The 21,526-nt window shown below is 40.7% G+C and overlaps 1 protein-coding gene across 1 annotated transcript in view; it reads left to right on the forward strand.

Annotated features, from left to right (window-relative positions):
- The window catches only part of LOC146515219 (plexin-B2-like), a 51,305-nt gene extending 32,270 nt beyond the window's left edge, over positions 1-19,035 (forward strand). Inside the window, exons 23-35 of the mRNA XM_085169009.1 lie at positions 2,314-2,495; positions 5,686-5,752; positions 6,189-6,335; positions 7,440-7,596; positions 8,420-8,520; positions 9,921-10,005; positions 10,413-10,564; positions 10,812-10,972; positions 13,351-13,498; positions 13,686-13,750; positions 13,879-13,954; positions 15,374-15,448; positions 15,995-19,035. Coding sequence (XP_085025135.1) covers positions 2,314-2,495; positions 5,686-5,752; positions 6,189-6,335; positions 7,440-7,596; positions 8,420-8,520; positions 9,921-10,005; positions 10,413-10,564; positions 10,812-10,972; positions 13,351-13,498; positions 13,686-13,750; positions 13,879-13,954; positions 15,374-15,448; positions 15,995-16,099 — 1,521 coding nt within the window. The 3' untranslated portion in view covers positions 16,100-19,035. The remainder of the gene's footprint in view (positions 1-2,313; positions 2,496-5,685; positions 5,753-6,188; positions 6,336-7,439; positions 7,597-8,419; positions 8,521-9,920; positions 10,006-10,412; positions 10,565-10,811; positions 10,973-13,350; positions 13,499-13,685; positions 13,751-13,878; positions 13,955-15,373; positions 15,449-15,994) is intronic.
- The last annotated feature ends 2,491 nt before the right edge of the window (positions 19,036-21,526 follow it).

The following is a 21,526-nucleotide window of genomic DNA, read 5'->3' on the forward strand; positions in this document are numbered from 1 at the left end:
CAGAGCAAATCAGGATGAAAGTCTCAGCCACCCTCTCCAGTGCCAAAGTCCCTCCGTCCAACCTCACAATACAGGAAAAGAAGGCCGTCGCTTCCCTGAGCAAAGACCACAACATCACTGTTTTACCAGCTGATAAGGGAAGATGCACCGTGGTCCTAAACACTACAGATTACCACACAAAGATCACTCTCCTCAGTGACAACAATACCTACGAAGCCTTAAAGCGAGACCCCACAAGCAGCTACAAAAAGAAAGTTATAGCTTGCCTTCAAGACTTTGAAAAGGACAAAATCATTGACCGCCTTACATATCACCGCCTTTACCCAGGGGATGCCATACCCTGCATTGACGGACTTCCTAAAATCCACAAGGAAGCTGTCCCACTCAGACCCATAGTCAGTAGCATAAACTCAGCCACTTATAACATTGCAAAACACCTTGCTACCATCCTTGCTCCTCTCGTGGGGAACACCCCACACCACATCAAGAACTCCACCGACTTCACTGACAAGGTCCAGAAACTTACCCTTGATCCAGATGAAACCATGGTGTCCTTTGATGTAGTCTCTCTCTTCACTTGCATACCCACCACGGAGGCAGTGGAGACTGTCAGAAAACGACTACAAGAAGACAGCTCCTTGGAGGACAGGACCAACTTCACACCCGATCAGATCTGCACACTGTTAGACCTCTGCCTCACCACTACATATTTCAAATACAACGAAGGCTTTTACAGACAAAAACATGGCTGTGCCATGGGCTCCCCCGTGTCACCTATTGTAGCCAACCTTTACATGGAGGAAGTGGAAAGGAAGGCTCTTGGCTCTTTCAAAGGAAGAGTACCCAGCCACTGGTACAGATATGTAGACGACACCTGGGTCAAAATCAAGACACAAGAAGTGGAATCCTTCACTGCGCACATTAACGCTGTGGATAAAAACATCAAGTTCACCAGGGAAGACACAAAGGACGAGTCAGCAAAGAGGCACAGAAAAGAAGATCAGACACCAGTGAGGGAGGATAAGAAGGACAGACGCAACAACATTGTCATCCCCTATGTAGCCGGTGTATCAGAAAAACTCAAAAGGGTTTTCTCCAAGCATGACATCCCGGTGCATTTCAGACCTAGCAACACACTCAGACAAAAACTGGTTCACCCGAAAGACAAAACACCAAAACACAGACTTAACAATATGGTGTATGCCGTACAGTGCAGGGAGGAATGCCCAGACCTCTACATTGGAGAGACCAAACAGCCACTTCACAAGCGCATGGCACAACACAGAAGAGCCACTTCCACAGGACAAGACTCAGCTGTCCATCTGCATCTTAAGGATAAAGGTCACTCTTTCGAGGATGCCAATGTTCACATTTTGGACAGAGAAGACAGATGGTTTGAAAGAGGAGTGAAAGAAGCCATTTACGTCCACTGTGAGCGACCATCTTTGAACAGAGGCGGTGGTTTACGACACCAACTCTCTGCTATCTATAATCCAGTTTTGAGATCCCTTCCCAGACGCCTTAACACCCACTCACATCCTGGGCCATCTGACCTCAGGAATTCGCATGATAAGGTGGGGCCAGGTTTCACAAAGAGCTTACCCGAAACTCTGGCTGATTGGGACCCACACCCAGTTTCACACCTTGGCTCAGGCGATTAGAGGATCATCAGGGGGTCCTTTTGTCCCTCTGTGGGGGGAAACTCCCACTAGGTTTATATCTGGGACTCTCCACCATTTGACCTTAGAACTGAAGAAGCTTCTCGGATGAGAGGTGAAACGTCTTCAAGTAACTTAAAGAAGTCCAGACGCCTTTCTTTGCAAGCTCCTTTGACTACTATATTGATGGTGTTTTTAAAACGGGCTGAAGACCTCACAGATTAAGGATCTATTCTAACTTTAAGCCGCCCCCTTCCTTTGAATTGAGCACGGTAGTGTGTTACAGTTTTGCGGCATATCTACAGTAATACAAGCGAGAGGCAGAGGACATAGCAGAGGGAGACGTGTGAAGATTCCTGTTAATCCAGTATTGCTGGCACAGAAACAGCCTCTGAGGTGCTAACTGCACTTGTGGGGTGATTCCTCTTCCACTAATTGGTATCATTTCTAAGCCACAGTATTTTACAGGGCAGAACTAAATTTACCTTGATAATTATAATTTTCACTAGCATTGGTCTTTTGATAATTTAAAAGCATATTATGTTGGATTTGCTTCTGTGTGTGCTTCTTTACGATGATTAATTCACCTCATCATTTGCCTCCTGTTTCTGTGTGTGTGTGTGCGCGTGTGTGTGTGATATTTGTGTTTTTGCAGTTTATCCGTACCCTGGAGCGCAGTCATGACTTTAACGCCAGGGCCAAGGTTTACTTTGCCTCCCTGTTAACAGTAGCTCTGCATGGGAAGCTGGAATATTACACCGACATTATGAGAACACTGTTGTTGGAGCTGATGGAGGAATATGTCAACAGCAAGAACCCCAAACTAATGCTGCGCAGGTGAGTGTGGACCAACTCTCTGTTGCTTCTTAATGGTTCTCGTGTATTGCTTTCAGGCTTAATTAGCACAACATTTTTACATAGCATGAATCCAGAATGTTTTGGCGCTTGCTTCCCATTCATCGCCTTGAAATCTGGTGCAAACATTCATATCCTCTTTCTAGATTAATTGTAGTTACCTTAGTCAAATTTGTTATTTAGGTCAAAACTGTAACAGTAAATACCTGCTTTTTGCATGCTAACCTACTTAGCTCTGTGTGCTGCTGCCTCAGTCTAGCCTCTCGGCGCCACTCTTCTGGCTGGACTCTTAGATTTGTTTAGCAGTAATTGCTCTGAGATTGTAAAATGTCCTCCTTCTGCAGTTTTGAATCAGAGTCGCTCAACTCTGGCACTGATATGAACCAGTTGATGCGGACTGGGATTCAGTTCAGAATGCAGCGGACTGTTTCATTCTGTTTCCATGTTTTCTGTTGAATTTTGTAAAGACTTACTGTAGTCCATTATCAAGAGCCAGACTGCTGCTCCATCTATTCCAGTCTTCCTCCATCTGCTCATCCTTCTGTTTTTTCCTCTCTTTTTTGTTTTTCCTCATTGGAATCCAAGTAAAATGTGCTGGACAATTTTCTTTCATCTCGTCTTTGTCATCATCACCTTCTTATCCCTGCTGATTGTAACTAAAAGATCAGCTTCAGTGCTTGAGCCAGCGTAACCCTAACCCAAATCCTATTTTATTAGTTTGACTTTCCAGTTAAGTGGAGACTGGTTGTAAAATTTGGGTTGGTGTGAAATTATAAGTAATTATTGTTTTGCTAACAATAATTAGTATTTTTAAAAACTGACCAAATACTGGTGAGTTATTTTTTGTCACTGATTTGATCGTTTTAATAGTAATCGTTCGCTATATTCTTCCTGGGCAAAATTTTAGAATTTCTTTGTAAAATTTGAGTCCATAAACATTCAGCTTATTAATCTCATTGAAGTAAATAGCCTTAAGAAACGAAGCTTCCAGATTTTGGTGTTCTTTGATCTTTTTAATGATCATGTCAAGGTCAAGTGATCCATTGACTGCTGCTTCCCCTCCCTCAGCAGGACACACTTGTCTGTCGGCACAGTTGCTTATCGTTTCTGAGGGGCAATTTTGTGATCTGAACTATTCCCTGTGCCTAGGCACGCTGTGACTGACTGTTATGCAAGTACACATCTTAATTATCCCCCAATGGAGAAGCTCATTATGCTGATTAGCCCATTGTGCCAAAACAGACCTCCTTATATACAAGACATCTAATTAGGCATGCTATGTGCATCAGCGAGCATCACCAGTGGATAGTTGACATTTTGATGGGATATCTGTCAAGTGACCAATGACATGAGTTCTGAATAAAAATATCTTGACACTGACAAGCTGTATATAATTCGAGGCCCATAAAGTCCCACAAGATGATTTAAAAATATAATAATGGTTATCTAAGTTATTTATACTATGCTGTTTATCAAAGCCTTTATTTAGGGGTGGCTGTAGCTCAGGTGGTAGAGCAGGTCATCTACTGATCAGAAGGTTGGTGGTTCGATTCCTGGCTTCCCCTAGTCTGCATGCCAAATATCCTTGGGCAAGATACTAACCCCAAATTGCTCTCCGATGCATCCATCGGAGTATGAATGTGTGTGAATGTTATCTAGAAAAGCACCTAGAGAAATGTGCTTGTGCGAATGGGTGTGAATGGGTGAATGCACAAGTTGTGTAAAGCGCTTTGAGTGCTCAGAAGAGTAGAAAAGCGCTATATAAGAACCAGTCCATTTACCATTTACCATTTATTTATTCTGTAAATAAATGATAAATGTCATAAGGCCTTTTCATATTGCGCTAAAACTAGGAAATCAGGAAGGGGGCCAAGAAGTAGTCTTGGCCCCCTTCCTGATTTCCTAGTTTTTATACGTTTGTCGCACTTAAATGTTTCACATCATTAAACAAAATTAAATACTAGAAAAAACATAACACAAGTAGACACAAAATTCAGTTTCTAAATTAAGGTGTTTATAATTTTGGGGGGGGGAACAAACCTCTACATGGCCCTGCGTGAAAAAGTGATTGCCCCCTAAACCTAATAACTGGTTGGGCCAACCTTGTTAAGGTCATGCCACAGCATCTCAATCAGATTCAGGTCAGGATGTTGACTAGGCCACTCCAAAGTCTTCATTTTGTTTTTCTTAAGCCGTTCAGACGTGGGCTTGCTGGTGTGTTTTGGATCATTGTCCTGCTGCAGAACCCAAGTTGTCTTCGGCTTGAGGGCACCAACAGATGGCCGGACATTCTCCTTCAGGATGTTTTGCTGGACAGCAGAATTCTGGGTTCCATTTACCACAGCAAGTCTTCCAAGTCCCGAGGCAGCAAGACAGCCCCAGGAATTCTTTCCCCTTAATAATAAACCTCTTCATTTAGAAACTGCATTTTGTGTTTGCTCGTGTTATGTTTGTCTAATATTTAAATTTGTTTGGTGGTGTGAACCATTTTAGTGTGACAAACATACAAAAAAAATAGGAAAGCAGGAAAGGGGCAAACACTTTTTCCACACCGCTATATATAAGCTCACATTATGCAACTTCAGAGGCTCTGTAGTGTAGACTTTCCCCTTATCAACAAACACTATATAGACAAAAGTACTGGGCTGCATACATGATACAGCTACAGGAGGCGCTCAACCATGGAAATCCTGCCAGGAAGCTCGCTGTGCACAGGGTTTGCTGATGTTAATGCCAGAGGAATTTTGGAACTCTGCAGTTATTGAGTCAGCAGTGCACCTTAGCAGTCAGCAGCCCTGCTCCGGTCTGCCACATTGTGGCTAAGTTGCTGTGGTTCCTAAATGCTTCCACTTTACAATATTATCATTTATTACTGCATGCAATGTGAAAGAGGGAAGAAATTTCACGAAGTGACTTATTGAAAAGGTGGAATGCTCTTACAGTACCATGGTTGATTTTAGTGAGCTCTTTCTTTCACACACATGACTGCATGGCTTGATTTTATTGGAACTGAAAACACCTGAATTCAAAGATTAAAAGGTGTGGCCCAATACCTTTATTTATACTGGTGTCTGTTTCATGCCGTGTCTCTTGATATACAGTATTTTACACCAAATAATACATTTTATTTTCATAATAAGAGTAAAAATAAGTCAACAAATATGTTTTTCAGGTCAGAGACAGTGGTGGAGCGGATGCTGTGTAACTGGATGTCAATCTGTCTTTACCAGTTTTTGAAGGTAATGCAAGTTTTGGGTCACTGGAAATGATGCAGTGACTGACAGAAGATTGATTTGATTTGAATATTTTATGGTTGCAGCTCTGATTTGTTTTGATTTTAGCAGCTGTTCCGTGTTACAGTGAACTTTATGGTATAGACTGGTGGTCTGAAAAATATAGATGTTATTCAATACATTTTTTTAAGAGTGAATATACTTTATCAGTTATTTTTTTTAAAAAGTATGATCGCATGCTTCAATATTAAACTGTGGGCTTTATGGATTTTTGCATTTCTTTCATTAGTGCTTGTGTTGAAAGTGCGAATTTATTTGACTTTTAAGCTGCTAATCACAACAATTAGCTGCTTTACAACAGCTGTGTCAAGCTAAATGGATTTGTGTGCCTCTGTCTCTCTGTGTGTGTGTGTGTGTGTGTGTGTGTGTGTGTGTGTAACAGGACTCTGCAGGCGAGCCCTTGTACAAACTGTTCAAAGCCATCAAGCACCAGATTGAGAAAGGCCCCGTGGATGTCAGAGTGAAGAAAGCCAAATACACCCTCAATGACACAGGCCTGTTGGGTGACGACGTAGAGTACTCTGTCCTGGTGAGATCGACGCACACACACTCACTCACTCTCACACACACACATGCACAAACACACACAGAGCAACCCTCACAAACAGTCATAGAAATTCAGAAACTCAGCGTCATAAAAACTGCACACTCTGCTTCAAGATGGCATGGTGTTTTGTGCCTGGTGAGCAATACAAACACGCACACATACACACTGTGCAGTTGCCGTGGTAACCCCCCCCCCACAAAAAAAAGCCCTGAGGCGACTGCCCGCTTTTGTGTGACATCCATTTTTAGTGTCAATGTTCTCAGCTCAGAAACGACACAGCCAACACATTCCAGCGTAGCAGTGAAATGTGTGGCTTAGGTTAAAGTCCTACAAGTGGGAACAAGTATGGAGTACAAGCCACCTCCACAACCTCCCCTCAACCTCGCAGCCTGCACCTGCTCTCCGTCCATTTGGGCAGCTTTCAGGAGTCAGGAAATGCCCGAGTGTCTCGTTTTGATATTGTGTCTCGGTAATGGAAGCTAATATGAACCCAGCTGTTTTTTGTTAAAGTCAGCACAAATAAAAAGACCCATGGGTAATGGCGTTGTCGAGGACAATTATCAAATTAGCCTGAGTTACACGTCTCCTTCTGTGATGGATTGCTTTCTGTGATTGAATTACACAGGGAGGAGGAAAAAAAAGCGCTTGAGAGATTTCAAAAGAAGATGCATTGCTTCCTACTGGCTTAAATTTACAGCGTGCTACTCTTATGCACTTTATATGCAGCTGGGCTGATAGGGTTGCCATTGTGAGTGTATTCCCTGGCTCACATTTGAAAGCGTTGAATGGTCAGTTATTTCTAACAGAATTGGATGTGAGAGGCGAGGCGGGTCAGAGTTGGCTCCCGCTGAGCTTTGGTCATTAGCTGGCCTAAAGTCCTGTCAGGTGTCACCAATGTGTGTCTGTGTGTGTGTGCCTGTGTGCTTATAAAGCCCTGTTGCTGTGACAACAACATCCAAATAGAACTTGGCGTGGGTGGGTGCCTGGGTGCTCTGACCATGTTTGAATATTTCTGCATGTTTGTATTTTATTAACGTAGGTGCACGTTATCAGCGTGAGGTATTAATGTGCGATTCTGTTTGTCAGACCTTGCAAGTGCTGGTTCAAGGCGAGGGGCCGGATGTTACGCCCGTCAAGGTGCTGAACTGTGACACCATCTCGCAGGTGAAAGAGAAGATCATTGAGCAGGTGTACAGGAACCTGCCATACTCCCAGCGGCCCAAAGTCGACAGCGTCACCCTGGGTGAGTAAATGAGGGCCACCTAAAAAAAAAAGCAGATGAACTAAAGCAGGAACGTCTAGTAATGATAAATAATGTAACTGTTATTTCAGTCTTAAGTGAAATTAATTCATAATTAAATGAGAAGTGAGTTATCTGAGAGGGTGAATAATTATTTCATTTCACATGTATTCAGTATATTTTATTATTTTAATAAAACAGCTTTTTGTTTCAGTTTGTGGAGTAAAAGAAACCAACTTAGCTTAGAATTTATTCATTGTCAGCAACATGAAGAAATCGTTCATCCCTAAACAAAGCTACGCTCACTACTGTAATCAGAAACCTTGGGGAGTGACTTGAAAGGCTAAAGCTCCACAGACATTTTCTAACTTCAAAGTCATTTTTTTATTCCCACGCACGCTGTAGATCTCATTCCTTTATACATTTTAGATAAGCAGAGATCTGTTTTTTTCAGGCTAACCGCCTTGTATTTGGTTTTAGTTGTAAATGAAATGGTGGGCTCAGTTATGCAGAATGTGTTTGGGTGCAAACCTTTCTATTATGTTTCAATTATGCAGAAACTACTGACATGTGACTTCTTCACCCGAGTTCAGCCATATAGCTAACAGGCGAATTTAATAAATGCATCATTAAATCCCAAGAGATAACTGAGCAGATAGCTGCATTCGTTAAAGATCACATTATTACAGTGTAACCACAGGACAGCTGCATCCCAGGATAAAAGTAATTGAATTAATATAAAAAAGTATTTTATTTGAAATGTTTTACTCCCACAGCAGAGATAACTTGCGTTTTGAATAACTGTCTCATCCTGCCTTCATCACAGAGTGGCGCCCTGGCTCAACGGGGCAGATTTTGTCGGATCTGGACTTGACCTCCCAGAAAGAAGGCAGGTGGAAACGCATCAATACTCTGGCACACTACAACGTGAGTACTGCAAAAATTTACTATGAAGTAATAAGAATTGAAATTACAAAACCAAATGACTGGGGTTCAGTATCTGATGTAAATCAATGACCATTTAATGTGCATTCAGTTCGAATGTATAATGTAATGTATATGTAGTTTCTATATGTATTTTCTTTCTTTTTTTCACAATAACAAAATGTTTATTTACCTTACTTTTTTACCACCAATTTATACCTAATCTCTCAGTATAAATAAGTATACATATAAATACTTATTTATATATAAGCATTTAAACTTACCTTTAGGTAAAAATAAATTGCTCGTACTTGTCTCTTTGCATACTAGAAGTCTCTTCTCTTGGTTATCTGTCTTTCTATGCAATCCTACATCCTTCCAAGTATTTTCTGCAATAAAAAAAATAGCATGATGTATGGCAAGGACACAGCTTTCTGCTTACAAAGCCACATTGTAATGTGTTGTTTTGTCAAACCATATAAAATTACAGTCATGCAACAGCTCACATGTGACCCTACCTGAGGATACAAGATTAAGATTTCTTTTTTATAAAATATGTATGAAATACCATAGCAAGAGAAAGTAAATGTGCGATATGTTCTCAAGGATAACATTGGAAGCTTCCTTTTATCTTTTTATATGACTCTTTAGTTCAAGTCCAACAACCATCAGAGTTTTCACTCTCCTTTCTATGCCAGTAACTACTAAGCTATGTAAAAGCTAAGAGAAAAAAAGCTTTTATCCTTAAAGTGCTGCTTAAAGATTTCATCATTAACTTTTATGGAGTGTATAGGTGTTCAAGATAGATCATTTACGATAATGTTGGCCCAAAGAATATGCTATGCAATAGCACTATAATAAAATTCTTCACTTTTGTTTTTATCACCTATAAATTTTAATTTCTTACCTGCAAGTCCCATAGCATTCTCTTTGTTTGGTCTTGTTGGCTCTCAGTGGTGACAGAATGCCACTAAATCTTCTTGGCACTGTATTGATCCACAGAAAATAAAGGTCACTCGCGAATATCCCCTACCTGTTCTGCTTTTCAGCCACTTAAATCCGCCTCTTTTAAAGGTGCTCGAGTTTCTTTCATCCTACCTGCTGTCTCGCTGTTGTTCTTAGACAACAGACCTGCTCCTATAGATTCATTGGCTGTGTCAGGGTAGCGCTAATCACAGTATTTGTGGGGTCAATAATAGGTTGACGCCAAAGAAAATGGCCTGTAAATATCCCAATAAAGACTCACTGTTCGTGTCCGCTCATTCGCATTGATTAGGAATTAGATCTGGATGCTAAAAGGCACTGCTGACCACAGTCACAGTAGCTATTAAATTCAAAGGTGTGTGAAGTTTGCATTGTTGTGTGTGTTGTCATCTAACAAAATGATTGACTGTACATTCCAGGTGCGGGATAACGCCACATTAGTTTTGTCCAAAGTGCAGCACACGCAACAGAACTATGACCAGAATCAGGAAAACCATGAGGAGCGTACGTATCTCTAAGTACACGCATACCGTGCACATAAACACACGTGTTGAACCCAGAAGGACACAGATGAAATGTGTACTTGAGAGTTCCTGCCTTTGTTTTGTTTCTCCAGGGTTTTTGTCCATATTCCCACGACCAATTAACATGCTAATACATGTTGTTTTATGTATAACACGCTTTGAGATTATGCAGAAATAGTATGTCCTTTTATCTTCAGCTTTTTTATGTACATTTGAGAGTATTTGATGGTTTAGCATTTCTTCTAGGATAGTCTCATTCAAATTCAGTAGACACACCCTCTCATGTTTTTATTTTAATCGTCTGAATGTTTTCTGTAAGCATGTGCATGAATAAATAAGAAGTAGAATCGTCAAAAGAAAGTTTACACCGGTGTTTTCCTCCAATAGGAAATGCTTTATTGGAAGATGATAAAGTGTTTCACTTGGTGAGGCCAACAGACGAACTGGATGAGACCAAATCTAAACGAGGAAGCATAAAGGACAAGTCGATGACCAAAGCCATTACAGAGATCTATCTAACAAGACTCCTTTCTGTAAAGGTACAAGAAAAAAACATTTATGCAATTATTACAGTAAGTAGGGCACTGTTACACTGACTAAACAGTAAAATTCTGCTTTACAAACCAAGGTTTTTCCAAGTTAAAGCTATTTTGGAAAGAGCCGAAAATGCACAGTAAAAACTTGAATAGCTACTGTATACTCTCCTTGCAAATTGATGTGCCTCTGGTATTTCTGGCTGCGCTCTGTGTCTCTGCCCTGTCTCACATTATTTGTGGCCCCTTTCAGGGAACACTGCAGCAGTTTGTGGATGACTTCTTCCGCAGCGTGCTGTGCTCTGGGGCAGTGGTCCCACCAGCTGTCAAATATTTCTTTGACTTCCTGGATGAGCAAGCGCTGAAACACAACAATGTGGATGAGGAGACTATCCATATCTGGAAGACGAATAGGTAAAACAACAGGTCGACTGCGTACACTAATGATCACTCTCAGAGTTCCTTTTTGTATGCTGTATGTTAGTATGTGGATGTACTCCAGGAGATAGCCACTTAAACTTTATTCTCACCTGAAAAGCAAATTTAAGCTCTTTTAAACACAGGAACCGACTTGCAAGTGTTGCAATGCAAAACAAAAATCTTGTTTTATTTGCCAGGATTTTTTTTCTATGACCTACTTTATGCATCAGTATCAGAGAATATATCACAGTTTTTCACTGCAGCAATTTATTGTCTAAGATTTAGAGTAACAGAAGAATCTGTGCCTGGGATTTATTCTTTTATTTACTAGAGGACAATTTAAAAAGTGGATTTGGGGTCATTCTCGAGGGTTTTATCTGTATAATATTTTGGACGTAATACACTGATCAAATAGGTTTAGGTCCTAAAGAAGTTTTCCAATCCTTGCAATCAGAGCATGGAAAAGGGTGGAGATCGCAGAGTGCTCCTCTGTGGCTCTGTGCTCCATGTAGTCAATATAGATATTAGCCTTTGCCATTAAGGGATGTTAGATGGTCATTAGCAGCTAGTTCATTGTTGTTGATGTTTCCTTCCCTGAGAGGCATTTTTTTTCCCCACTTGCTATTAACGGTATTTCAACCAAATGTCTATAATTACTACATCTTGTTCCCTCCTTCTTAATAGAACAGGAAGTTATGCAGATAGTTTCATACATTTTGACAGTACCTTTTACCTTTTCATCTTCAGTTTAATTAAAAAAAAATCAAATCAATATTTTCACCCAAATTTGGACAATTCATGTAATATTGCCAGTAGAGGGAGAAAGTATTTGCTTTCCCCCTCTTTCCTCTTTAGACTTGAACCATCTGAGCACTAAACTGAATGGATGATTCAGTTAATCTTAATGCTTTCCATTAGATACAGGTTGTTGTTTTTTTTTTTAAATTTAAATCAGAAAACCAATGAGTAGCTATAACTCCCGAAAATGTAAACTAGTAAGAGCAGCTTTCTAGGATAATTTCGTCTTAACTATAGTGGTGCAGAAGTATGGCATAGTATGAAAAAATGCATCTTGAATGAAATACAAGGACCTCTCATTTAGATACAACTGTGGTATACATTTTCACAACCAGTCCACACAAGCACAGCTATCCGATTTCATTCCCACCAACAGAAATCCCGCTGCCTGAGACACTGTAACTCTCCAAGAAATAAAACTTACTTATCCCAGAATGGACAGAATACAAATGCCCAATTTCAACTTACTTAGTTTGCATTTGCAATCCCCCTGCTCCCATGTGACATTTAAGTGCATAAATTAGTGTCACGTCGGCTAAGGCTCAAGCATACAAGACGACGTGTTGCATGTAGATGCCGGTGATTGACGCAAGGCTGGCAAGAGAACAGCCACACAAGGACAGAAGATGAGCGATTTAATTACTTACTACACTCCACACCACACTCTGCATCCGCCCGTTCTGTTTATCAAATCAACTGAGGGCCATGTACTAAATATGAATGTGTGTATGAGGCATAACAACAAACAAACATGGTAATTATGTCCCAAGCTAATTTAATTCTGTGATTATGGCAACATTGCTATTTTTATGCTTCCATTGTATTCTCACGGCAGCCTTCCCTGGAGATATTACCAAACCAGTATGAATTTTATGCGGTGCGTTTCCTCTCTCAGATGGCAGAAGACGTTCTCACCGATTGGGGAGGAGTTTTTTATTTCCTAAACTATTGTATTTGGTTGTTCTTTTGAATGTAAAAGCTGATATGAGGTTGGAAGAAAGTCTGTGGAGTTTGTTTTTCCGTTCAGGGGGGAAATTAACAAGACCGTTCGAGCATTGCATTATGTAGTCTGGGCTTTAAGTTGTTAGGCTGCACAGGAACCTCAGAGGTCAGCTGCTTTATCATTTCTAATCATTGTTTGTTAGAGTAGACAAGCGTCATTGGATGTTGCTTTGTGCAGATCTGCAGATATAGTTGTTAAAAAAAAAGTCTTCAGAGATAATTTCTTTTCTTTTTCATTTAATTTTCTGTGAACAGCAATAGTTCTCACAGAGGTCAGCATCGTGTGAAACAGTAATATAAACTGACAGTCAAGGGTATTGTTCTGAATAAACTGACACCGACAAGAAAGGCTTTTCTCCATCGCTGTTATTATCTTGTACTGCACTCAATTGCACCTCAGGCAAGTGCTCTCACACATGAAATGAAATGCCTCCCTGACTTAAATTAATTCATGGATGTAATGCGGTTGATGAGGACCCCCCCCCTCCCCTCCCCCATTCTGAAACAATAATACCGATAACAACCAGTGATGATAGACTGATTTCTTGCCCCTCTTTTTAATACCCGTGCAGCCTGCCTCTGCGGTTCTGGGTGAACATCCTCAAGAATCCCCACTTCATCTTTGATGTCCACGTGTCTGAAGTGGTGGACGCCTCACTCTCTGTCATCGCCCAGACTTTTATGGATGCTTGCACCAAGAGTGAGCACAAACTCAGCCGGGTGAGTGGAAACGAATGGACAAGAGGAGGGAGGGGTGGGAGAATATGAGGTGGAGGAGTGAGGAGGAAAAAAGGAAGATGGGTGAAAAGATGGACAGAAGATGAGAACAAATTTGATTATGTGAGAAGGTTATAGGCACGTTAATTTAAAGTGCCATTTTCACTGAGTTGTATCCCTCCCCCTTTAGGACTCGCCAAGTAACAAACTACTCTATGCAAAGGAGATCTCCACCTATAAGAAGATGGTAGATGAGTAAGTACTGTCAGCACTTTCCATCTGTTATCATTGGAGACTGTAATACCCTTTTTTAAATATCAGTTAACATAATGGAGCAATTACCACCTCTTGTCTACTCTTTATGTGCGTGTCTGTGTGTTTAGTTACTACAAGGGCATCAGGCAGATGGTATCTGTCAGCGACCAGGACATGAACACTCACTTGGCAGAGGTGTCACGGGTAAGGAATACATCTGTCATTTTTGAATAGAACACAATAGAGTAGAATATCTTCATTGCCACTGTAACATGTGCAGTTAATAAGTGCAATGTCAATAGTGCAGAGATCACTCACAGCAGTCATAAAACAAAATCTGTAAATTGCATAAAACTATATAAGAGATGAAAAAATAACAACTTTTCTCCATTCACCTAAACTGCAAAACCCTCCATTGCACACAGCACAATCATGTGGACAATGCAGCATTTAATGCTTTTACAGCTCTGGGATAAAAACTTGCTGTTAATGTTGCAATCCTTAAGGTTTCAGTCCTGGATTATCATCCAAAACATGATTTTTAACATCTTTCAAGTGTGGGTATTGAAAGATAGTTGGATTTTTTGGTTTTGTTTTTTTTTAACCAAATGCTCCCGGGGACTTAGTTATTGATATAATAAGTTAAGAAAAAGGTATTTCCTTTCTAAAGACGAACTGCCAACTCTTGAGCCATGATCTTAGCACGATCGTGGCTCAAGAGTTGGCAGTTCGTCTTGTAATCGGAAGGTTGCCGGTTCGAGCCCCGGCTCGGACAGTCTTGGTCGGTCCTTGGGCAAGACACTTCACCTACCGCCTACTGGTGATGGGCCGATGGCACAATATGGCAGCCTCGCCTCTGTCAGTCTGCCCCAGGGCAGCTGTGGCTACAACTGTAGCTTGCCTCCACCAGTGTGTGAATGTGAGAGTGAATGAATAGTGGAATTGTACAGCGCTTTGAGGTTCTCGAAAAGCGCTGTATAAATGCAATCCATTATTATTATTATTAAAGCCTCTTTTGTACTAGCATGTCAACTGTGCTAGATTCATAGTCCACTTTCAAGTCCATAATGTTTAAAAAAAAATTTTTTTTGTTCCATTTATTTTGGGTGTTTTTGTCTTTAATTGACAGCAGATAGGATAGGGTGACACAGGAAACCAGTGGAGAAAGTCATAATTGAATCATATTGCATTGATGTGGCATCCACATAATGTTTTCCACAGGAAGGATAGTATGAAAATTGTATTTTTACTTACTGCGCCAAGGGTGCACTTTGCAACTACATGCTGCTGAAAACAACAAAAGGGGAACTGGTGTATTTGTTTGCACTGTTGCCAAATTAACTCAAATGGTTTTAACCAAAAAGCATGTCAATAATTGACCTTGTTTATATTGTAATATGAAAAACAGGATTTGAGTTTATGAAAATCTTAAGGATTATAACTTTAATGCCCGGTGGCATTACATATCAGCATTGTTCAGAGGCTTATTTATGGGTGTGCAGTAATTCTCATTTGCTCCTCCACAGTTTTTAAAGCCTGGGTGTAGTTTATTCAGCTGGGTCCAGGTTCATGGTTTGGTTGGATTTCCACTTTAACCTTTAAATTTCTGTTTATGTTTTTCAGTCTCACACAGACAAACTGAACACACACGTGGCTCTCCATCAGCTTTACCAGTACGCCAGCAAATACTATGATGGGGTAAGAGGCCCTTCTTTTTCCTATCACACCCGAAGGAGGCTATTCCACTGAATGCACTACTGCCCACTATATTATTGGTTCTCCTTTTTTTCTCTCTCTTCACTCTTGATATGCCAGAAGAGTGATTGTATGAAATTTTAATTGAAAGCATTTCTGTGGGATGTGAATTGGAAAATTGCTCTGGGAATTGATTTTTAAGAGTCCATTGTGCATTGCCACTTGAGGTCACGAAAAGGGGATAAACAAAACCTAATGAACAAGTTGGATAAACAAATGGGGCTGTCAGTCTCCCCTAAGTGGGACTCGCAAAGAATAACAGCTTATATAACGCGATTGCTGATGTCGAATAACACCATCTTCTCCTCCCACTCTCCACCCTTCTTCTTCTCTGTCCATCCCCCTCCTCCTTGTTTCTTTGCTTTTCCGACATTACCCTATGCCATCCTCTGTCCAACTCTTTGTCTCCTCTCTATCCTCTACACCTATTATACCCGACATCTCACTTTTTTTTACTGTCCTTCTTACCTTCCTTTTTTTTTTTTTCAGATCATCGCTTCTCTGGAAGAGGACCCAGCTGCCCAGAGTAAACAGCTAGCCCTGCGGCTCCAGCAGATAGCAGCCGCCCTGGAAAACAAAGTGACTGATCTCTAACCCACTAAGTGGAGGGAGGAACCAAGGGAAGGGGGAATATCGCCAGTGACTACAGGGGCTTATTTCTTTCTTTTTTTTTTAGTGAATAAATTCCAGAAATGAGGAAATGTGAGAAGGGACCGATGTGGGCGTGTTTATTGTACAACTTGGCCCTGGGGTAATTTTCTGTTCTGTGTGAAGTAACAGACTAATGAAATGCAGAAAGAGAGGAGACAGGAAGAAAATGGTGGGTTACACTGTCATAGGTACGCCTTAAAGCTCACTTGCCAAACCTTAAAGGTCTGCGCACTCATTCATGCTTCACTGAATATTGCTCCCACAATGCAGTGCGGCAGAACTCTCTTTGAGATTTAAGCCCCTCTGTGGAGCACTGGCATAGGAGATAATCAGATGTTCAATTTCTCTCTGTGTAAAAAAAAATGGTTTTAAGAGTTGTATTATATATTTTTTTTATTGTGCAGTCTTTATGCGGAAAGCTTTATAAGAAAAAATATCTTTTTAAATGGATCACCTTCTGGTGCGGATAGTGTTTTTATTAGCCTGTGTGTGCGTAGATGCCTGTGTGAAGTACTTGTGGAAAAAACAAAAAAAGAGTGTGTGCTGCTGAATTTAAGTGTGCGTTTGGGTGGATTGCACGTGTGCAAATGTGTGAAATTGTGCGTGCACACACGGGATGCCTACTGTCAGGCGCGAGGGTGACAGGACGCCTGCTTTGTCGTTTTAATTCCCCAATACTCAGTAACACACTGGAGCCTGTGCTCTCAATGAGCTTTATGACAGAGACCAAAGGGTCCTCAAAAGGACGCTGGTTAATCTAGCAATGTACAGGCTCATATGAATGACAGGTCACCAGGCATTTCAGAAACATTTGAGTTATATTCTTTTTCTTTTGACTCGGATTTGGTTCCGGCTGGATTGCCTGTTGTGCTCGTGGAAATCGATAATAGCACAGTCTGTCTCCCTTTATTATACAGTGCCATGATACATTCCACTTCAACTAAAGCACAGAAGGACATTTAATATGTTTTAAAGATATTATAGTTAAAGACTGTGTTTAAGTTTTTTTTCCTTTGCTATATTGTTTTATTTTTATATACATATATGTATCAGCAAGAAGCAACCATTTTTCCTGCCACAGATCCGTGTCACTCATATTAGCCCTGCAATAATGTCAGTATACCATGAGCCACAATCAACAGTTGCATTTGCTTACTAAAGTAGCAGTTCAGCAATATGTTAGAAGACTATTCAAATTGTTTTATGCATTGCTCATGTTTATGATTTTTGTACCATATTTTTAGTATTACCCTTGTAATGTTCCAAATAGTCATCATGAATTCTGCCTCTACAGCTATGAAATAGCCTGTTGCTGATGTTAATAATTTAGATGAGATTCAGTCGGTACTTAAATGGCATGCTCTGAACAATTATCGTGGATTTAGCCTCTGTATGATGTCGGGGGAGGGAGGGGGGTGTTTGGTTCAGTCGTGTACATAATTGTTTTATTAATTGGGTTATTGATATGTCAGTGTCAGAACCGAGGTGTCGCCAGGGTAGGTTGGTTATTTCTTGGGCCATTAGACGCCGTCCCTAAATTGTAGGCCTTGCTGTTGACAGATGATTTAATTGTATCGCTGTATCTGATCATGGGTGTGTGGATTTGACGGCGCATGACGCTCTCCACAGCCCCAAGAATGTTAACGATCCCTGCCTTCGCTAGAGAGAGGTGTGCACAGACCTCGAGCTTGCCTGCCTGCTGTCTCAGCATGGCACCCTGGCATCCCGACCAACAGCACTTGGCACTGCCCACTCAGCGCAGTGCAGAGTGGCACTCTGTATAATGGAATCAGCAGGGGAGGCTTTTGATCTTAATTGCATGCCGACTGCAGGCTCCATCCTTGTCTCCGGTGTTGTTTACTGCTGAGTCCTTTCTTACTGACAGAGTTGATGCAAGAAGCTTCTTTCAGAGCCTTTCTTTCACCAAAAATGTGCCTTATATAGGATATTACATATATTGTTTCTAAATTATTCTACTGGTAACCTAGGTGACTATGATGATGATAGTGATATAGACACAGCAATGTATTTGGACTTGTGATCTTATGTGTGCTGTCTCAAATGCTAGATGCCCTGCTGCAGCCATTTGCGTGCCAATAGGCTGAAGATGTTTCAGTAAGATTTCTTTTATGGTTGCAATTTTGATGTGTGCATTTCCTTTGGGTGTCTGTGGTGTGTGCTTAGTAGGACTTTGGTGGGTAAGGCAAAAAAAAAAAAAAAAAAAAAAAAAAAAAAAAAAAGCCAAACTGATTAAATGTAAAACAGTGGCCAATGTGATTTGGGTTTCCCTTGAAAATGTCTGGCATTCCTAAATTAGTCTGAAGCCAAAAGGTTATCCTTATGTAGATGGATATGCGCAAAATTGTTCCAGTTGTGTTCATTTTTTGCCCTGTGTTTCTCAGCTATTCCACAGTGTGTACGATAAATGACTATCTATACTCGACAAATGACCTTTCTTACTGCTGTGCAGTTATTATTTTTATTTCTCGTTTCCTATATCGTATAAATCTTTGTAAAACGCGTTGAAATACTGTATTCTAACTGTATAATCCTATGCATTGAGTCCTGGGACAAAAATAACAAAAGAGAAAAAAAAAACCTGTTTGTGCAGTTGTCGAGACCTTTTTTTTTCCATTTTGAAACTTGTGAATGTGCTGTGATGATAAAAGAAAATGGGACGCTCCATTTTCAGTACAGGACCATTAACGGAAGCCAACATTTTCCTTCACATCCGAGGCAGCTCAGAAGATTCTTGATCTTGTACCTGATCTGGTTGTACTGGATGAACTTAATTTTACAAAAGTTGTGTGTGGACGGAGGGTTACAGGTTTCATCATACACTCCTCCGTTAATAAACTCAGAGACATATACTCTCTTCATATCTGATGTGTTTCTTTCACCTTCAGCATATTGATTTGCTTCAATTTGACACCCACCTCTCACGAATAATGCATGAGAAACAATCACCTTGGATGATAGAATAGCTTTTTCCACCGCTGAAGGAAACTCTCTTTTGTGCAAGTCTTTGGTATTTCTGCATGACCTTATGAAGACAACATGCACAGGCAAGAGTAATGGTGGAGTTTCTGAAAATTAAAACCACCATAGCCCTATTTATGAAGAAGAGGACCAAGTGTCAAAAGCTGACAGTTTTTTTTCCCCCTTATCGCACATATTCCTTCATATTATGACCCCAAACGACTTTGTTGATAACATCAGTTGATATCATCAGTCTTCATATGCAGCATATCCTATGATGGCTGATGCTTTTCCCCCCAAATGCCACATCAGGTTCCTGTCACAAGGCTCGGAATACAAACTAGAAGCCAAGGTCTGGCTTCATGAAATGAGTTGATAATATAAATAGCCGCGCCGCATCTCTGTCATCGGCGGTGAAGGTTGGAAAAATTGCGGCAAAAAACATTAATTAAGTACTGACAGCTAAGAATGAAATTGGAAAAAAGAAAGATGAAAGGCAAAATTGCCTCATCTGACTGCTTAACAAACCCAGACGCAGGGGTGGAGATATCAAAGACAGACTTGGAGCCTGCACGGGCCATCTTCGAACCGGGCGGATCACTGATGCAGCAACAGATAGAGCAACTTCAAGGGCTGCTGCCAAAGCAAGAGTGATTACACTTGATTATCGCAAGCACTGCATTTTGTACACTATCCTTGATCACTTGTGGGAAATCAAAGGCGATACCGTACTTTATATTCCTATTAGGACACGCACCTTACATCATTTTGGGATTCAACATTATTTGCCGCGCACAGCGCTTGTGATAAGATTTCTAAATAACCATGCCCTTCACTGTCTAGAAATCAATGATAGCCTACTGCACACTAAGAATAATTATTTTTCAGTCAGCCTCTGTGCCGGGTTTCAAGAAATTGGGTTAAAATCTGCACGATTCCTGGCTTCTGTTCTCCCGATGCTTCTTCACACAATGCAGCCAGCCTCTCCTTCTGCAGGTTAAGTCTCACCTCCACGTTTGAAACCTCCTAACGAGATTTGGCTTTGATTCTCTCTGCCTTAGGGACGGAGGAGGAGGAGAACTTGGAGCAAATAAAAACAATGATGGTGTGGTGTCATTCTAAACAGTTGTTCTGATGAATAATTTAAAACCACGCAGGCAGTTACAAACTCCTGTGAGCAAATTAAAATATCTCGTTGAGTTAGCTTGGATTTTCACATGTGGGATTTTATTAAGCTTAGTATGAGTTTAAATTGGTTGTAGTCTACTTAACTATTGAGTCTAACGAGTAGTGAGGGGCGGCAGTATCTCAAGAAAACTGATTTACTGATGTTTCAAAATCACACACATAAAAAGCCTCAAAATGTTTTAATTGTGTGATATACAAGTTATTATAGGCAATAATAATATATATAAAAAAAGCCATCAATATCACTATATGCTTTTTTTAAATGTAATTATAACGACTTAATTAGGTGTACATACAGAGCGCCTCCCACTTCATTTGTCAGATATGTTTGCGAGAAAAATATAATTAAAGGAAAATAACACTCACGAGTACAGGTAATTCTTCTGATTACATGCTGGCCCTTAAAGAGGTACTCTTTCCTCAAACATGAGGGACAAAGCCCACTTAAATGTAAAACAACTTTAGCTGCAGGTGATTCTTGGACTGTACTGCAAAACAAGAACTATAGGCGGGTTTCTCCGACAGGGATTACTCCTAGTCTTAGACTTAAAGATAAATTCGGTAAAGACCTCCATTGGGGACGGGGGTATGGTTGGTACTAGGCCTGATCCATTTCTGGGAAACTGAGCCTATCGGTTTTGACCCAGGTCATTAACTGCATTCACACTAGGGATGCATAATTGTTGGAGGCTGCATGAGTGCCTGTCAACTTTTTCAGGAATCTGATCAGCGAAAAGAGGAGACCATATTCAACCATCAGGTCTGTAATTAAAATGCATTCACCCATAAGTAGTGGAAACTGCTTAGGTGTTTTGCTGATAAATCATTGAAATTGTCTATTTATTAAACGATTTTACTCCCAAACAAGCAGAACTGCAGTACTGGTTGCAGTAGCTTTGAAAGTGTTTTCTCTGGATACTTCTTTTTTGTCATTTTAAGAGTTCTGTTCATTAATAATTATCGTCAATTACTTAAAAGTGTCCTGTCATGGTAGATAAAATTACATTTTTCGTGTAACACCTGAATGCAGCAAAGCGCGGTTACAAATGACACTTTTCTCATCCCCTGACTGACTAACAAAACGGACCAATCAGTCTGCCCTCTGCAGTATCATTAGCCAGTCATTTGCAGAGGAGAACTTGATTGTCCAATCAGAGTCCGGGACAGGCAGATCTACTGTTTGTTGTTTCCTTGCGGCGATGG

Source organism: Neolamprologus multifasciatus, chromosome 7 (genome assembly GCF_963576455.1).
Source record: "Neolamprologus multifasciatus chromosome 7, fNeoMul1.2, whole genome shotgun sequence".
In the NCBI taxonomy this organism is placed as follows: domain Eukaryota; kingdom Metazoa; phylum Chordata; class Actinopteri; order Cichliformes; family Cichlidae; genus Neolamprologus; species Neolamprologus multifasciatus.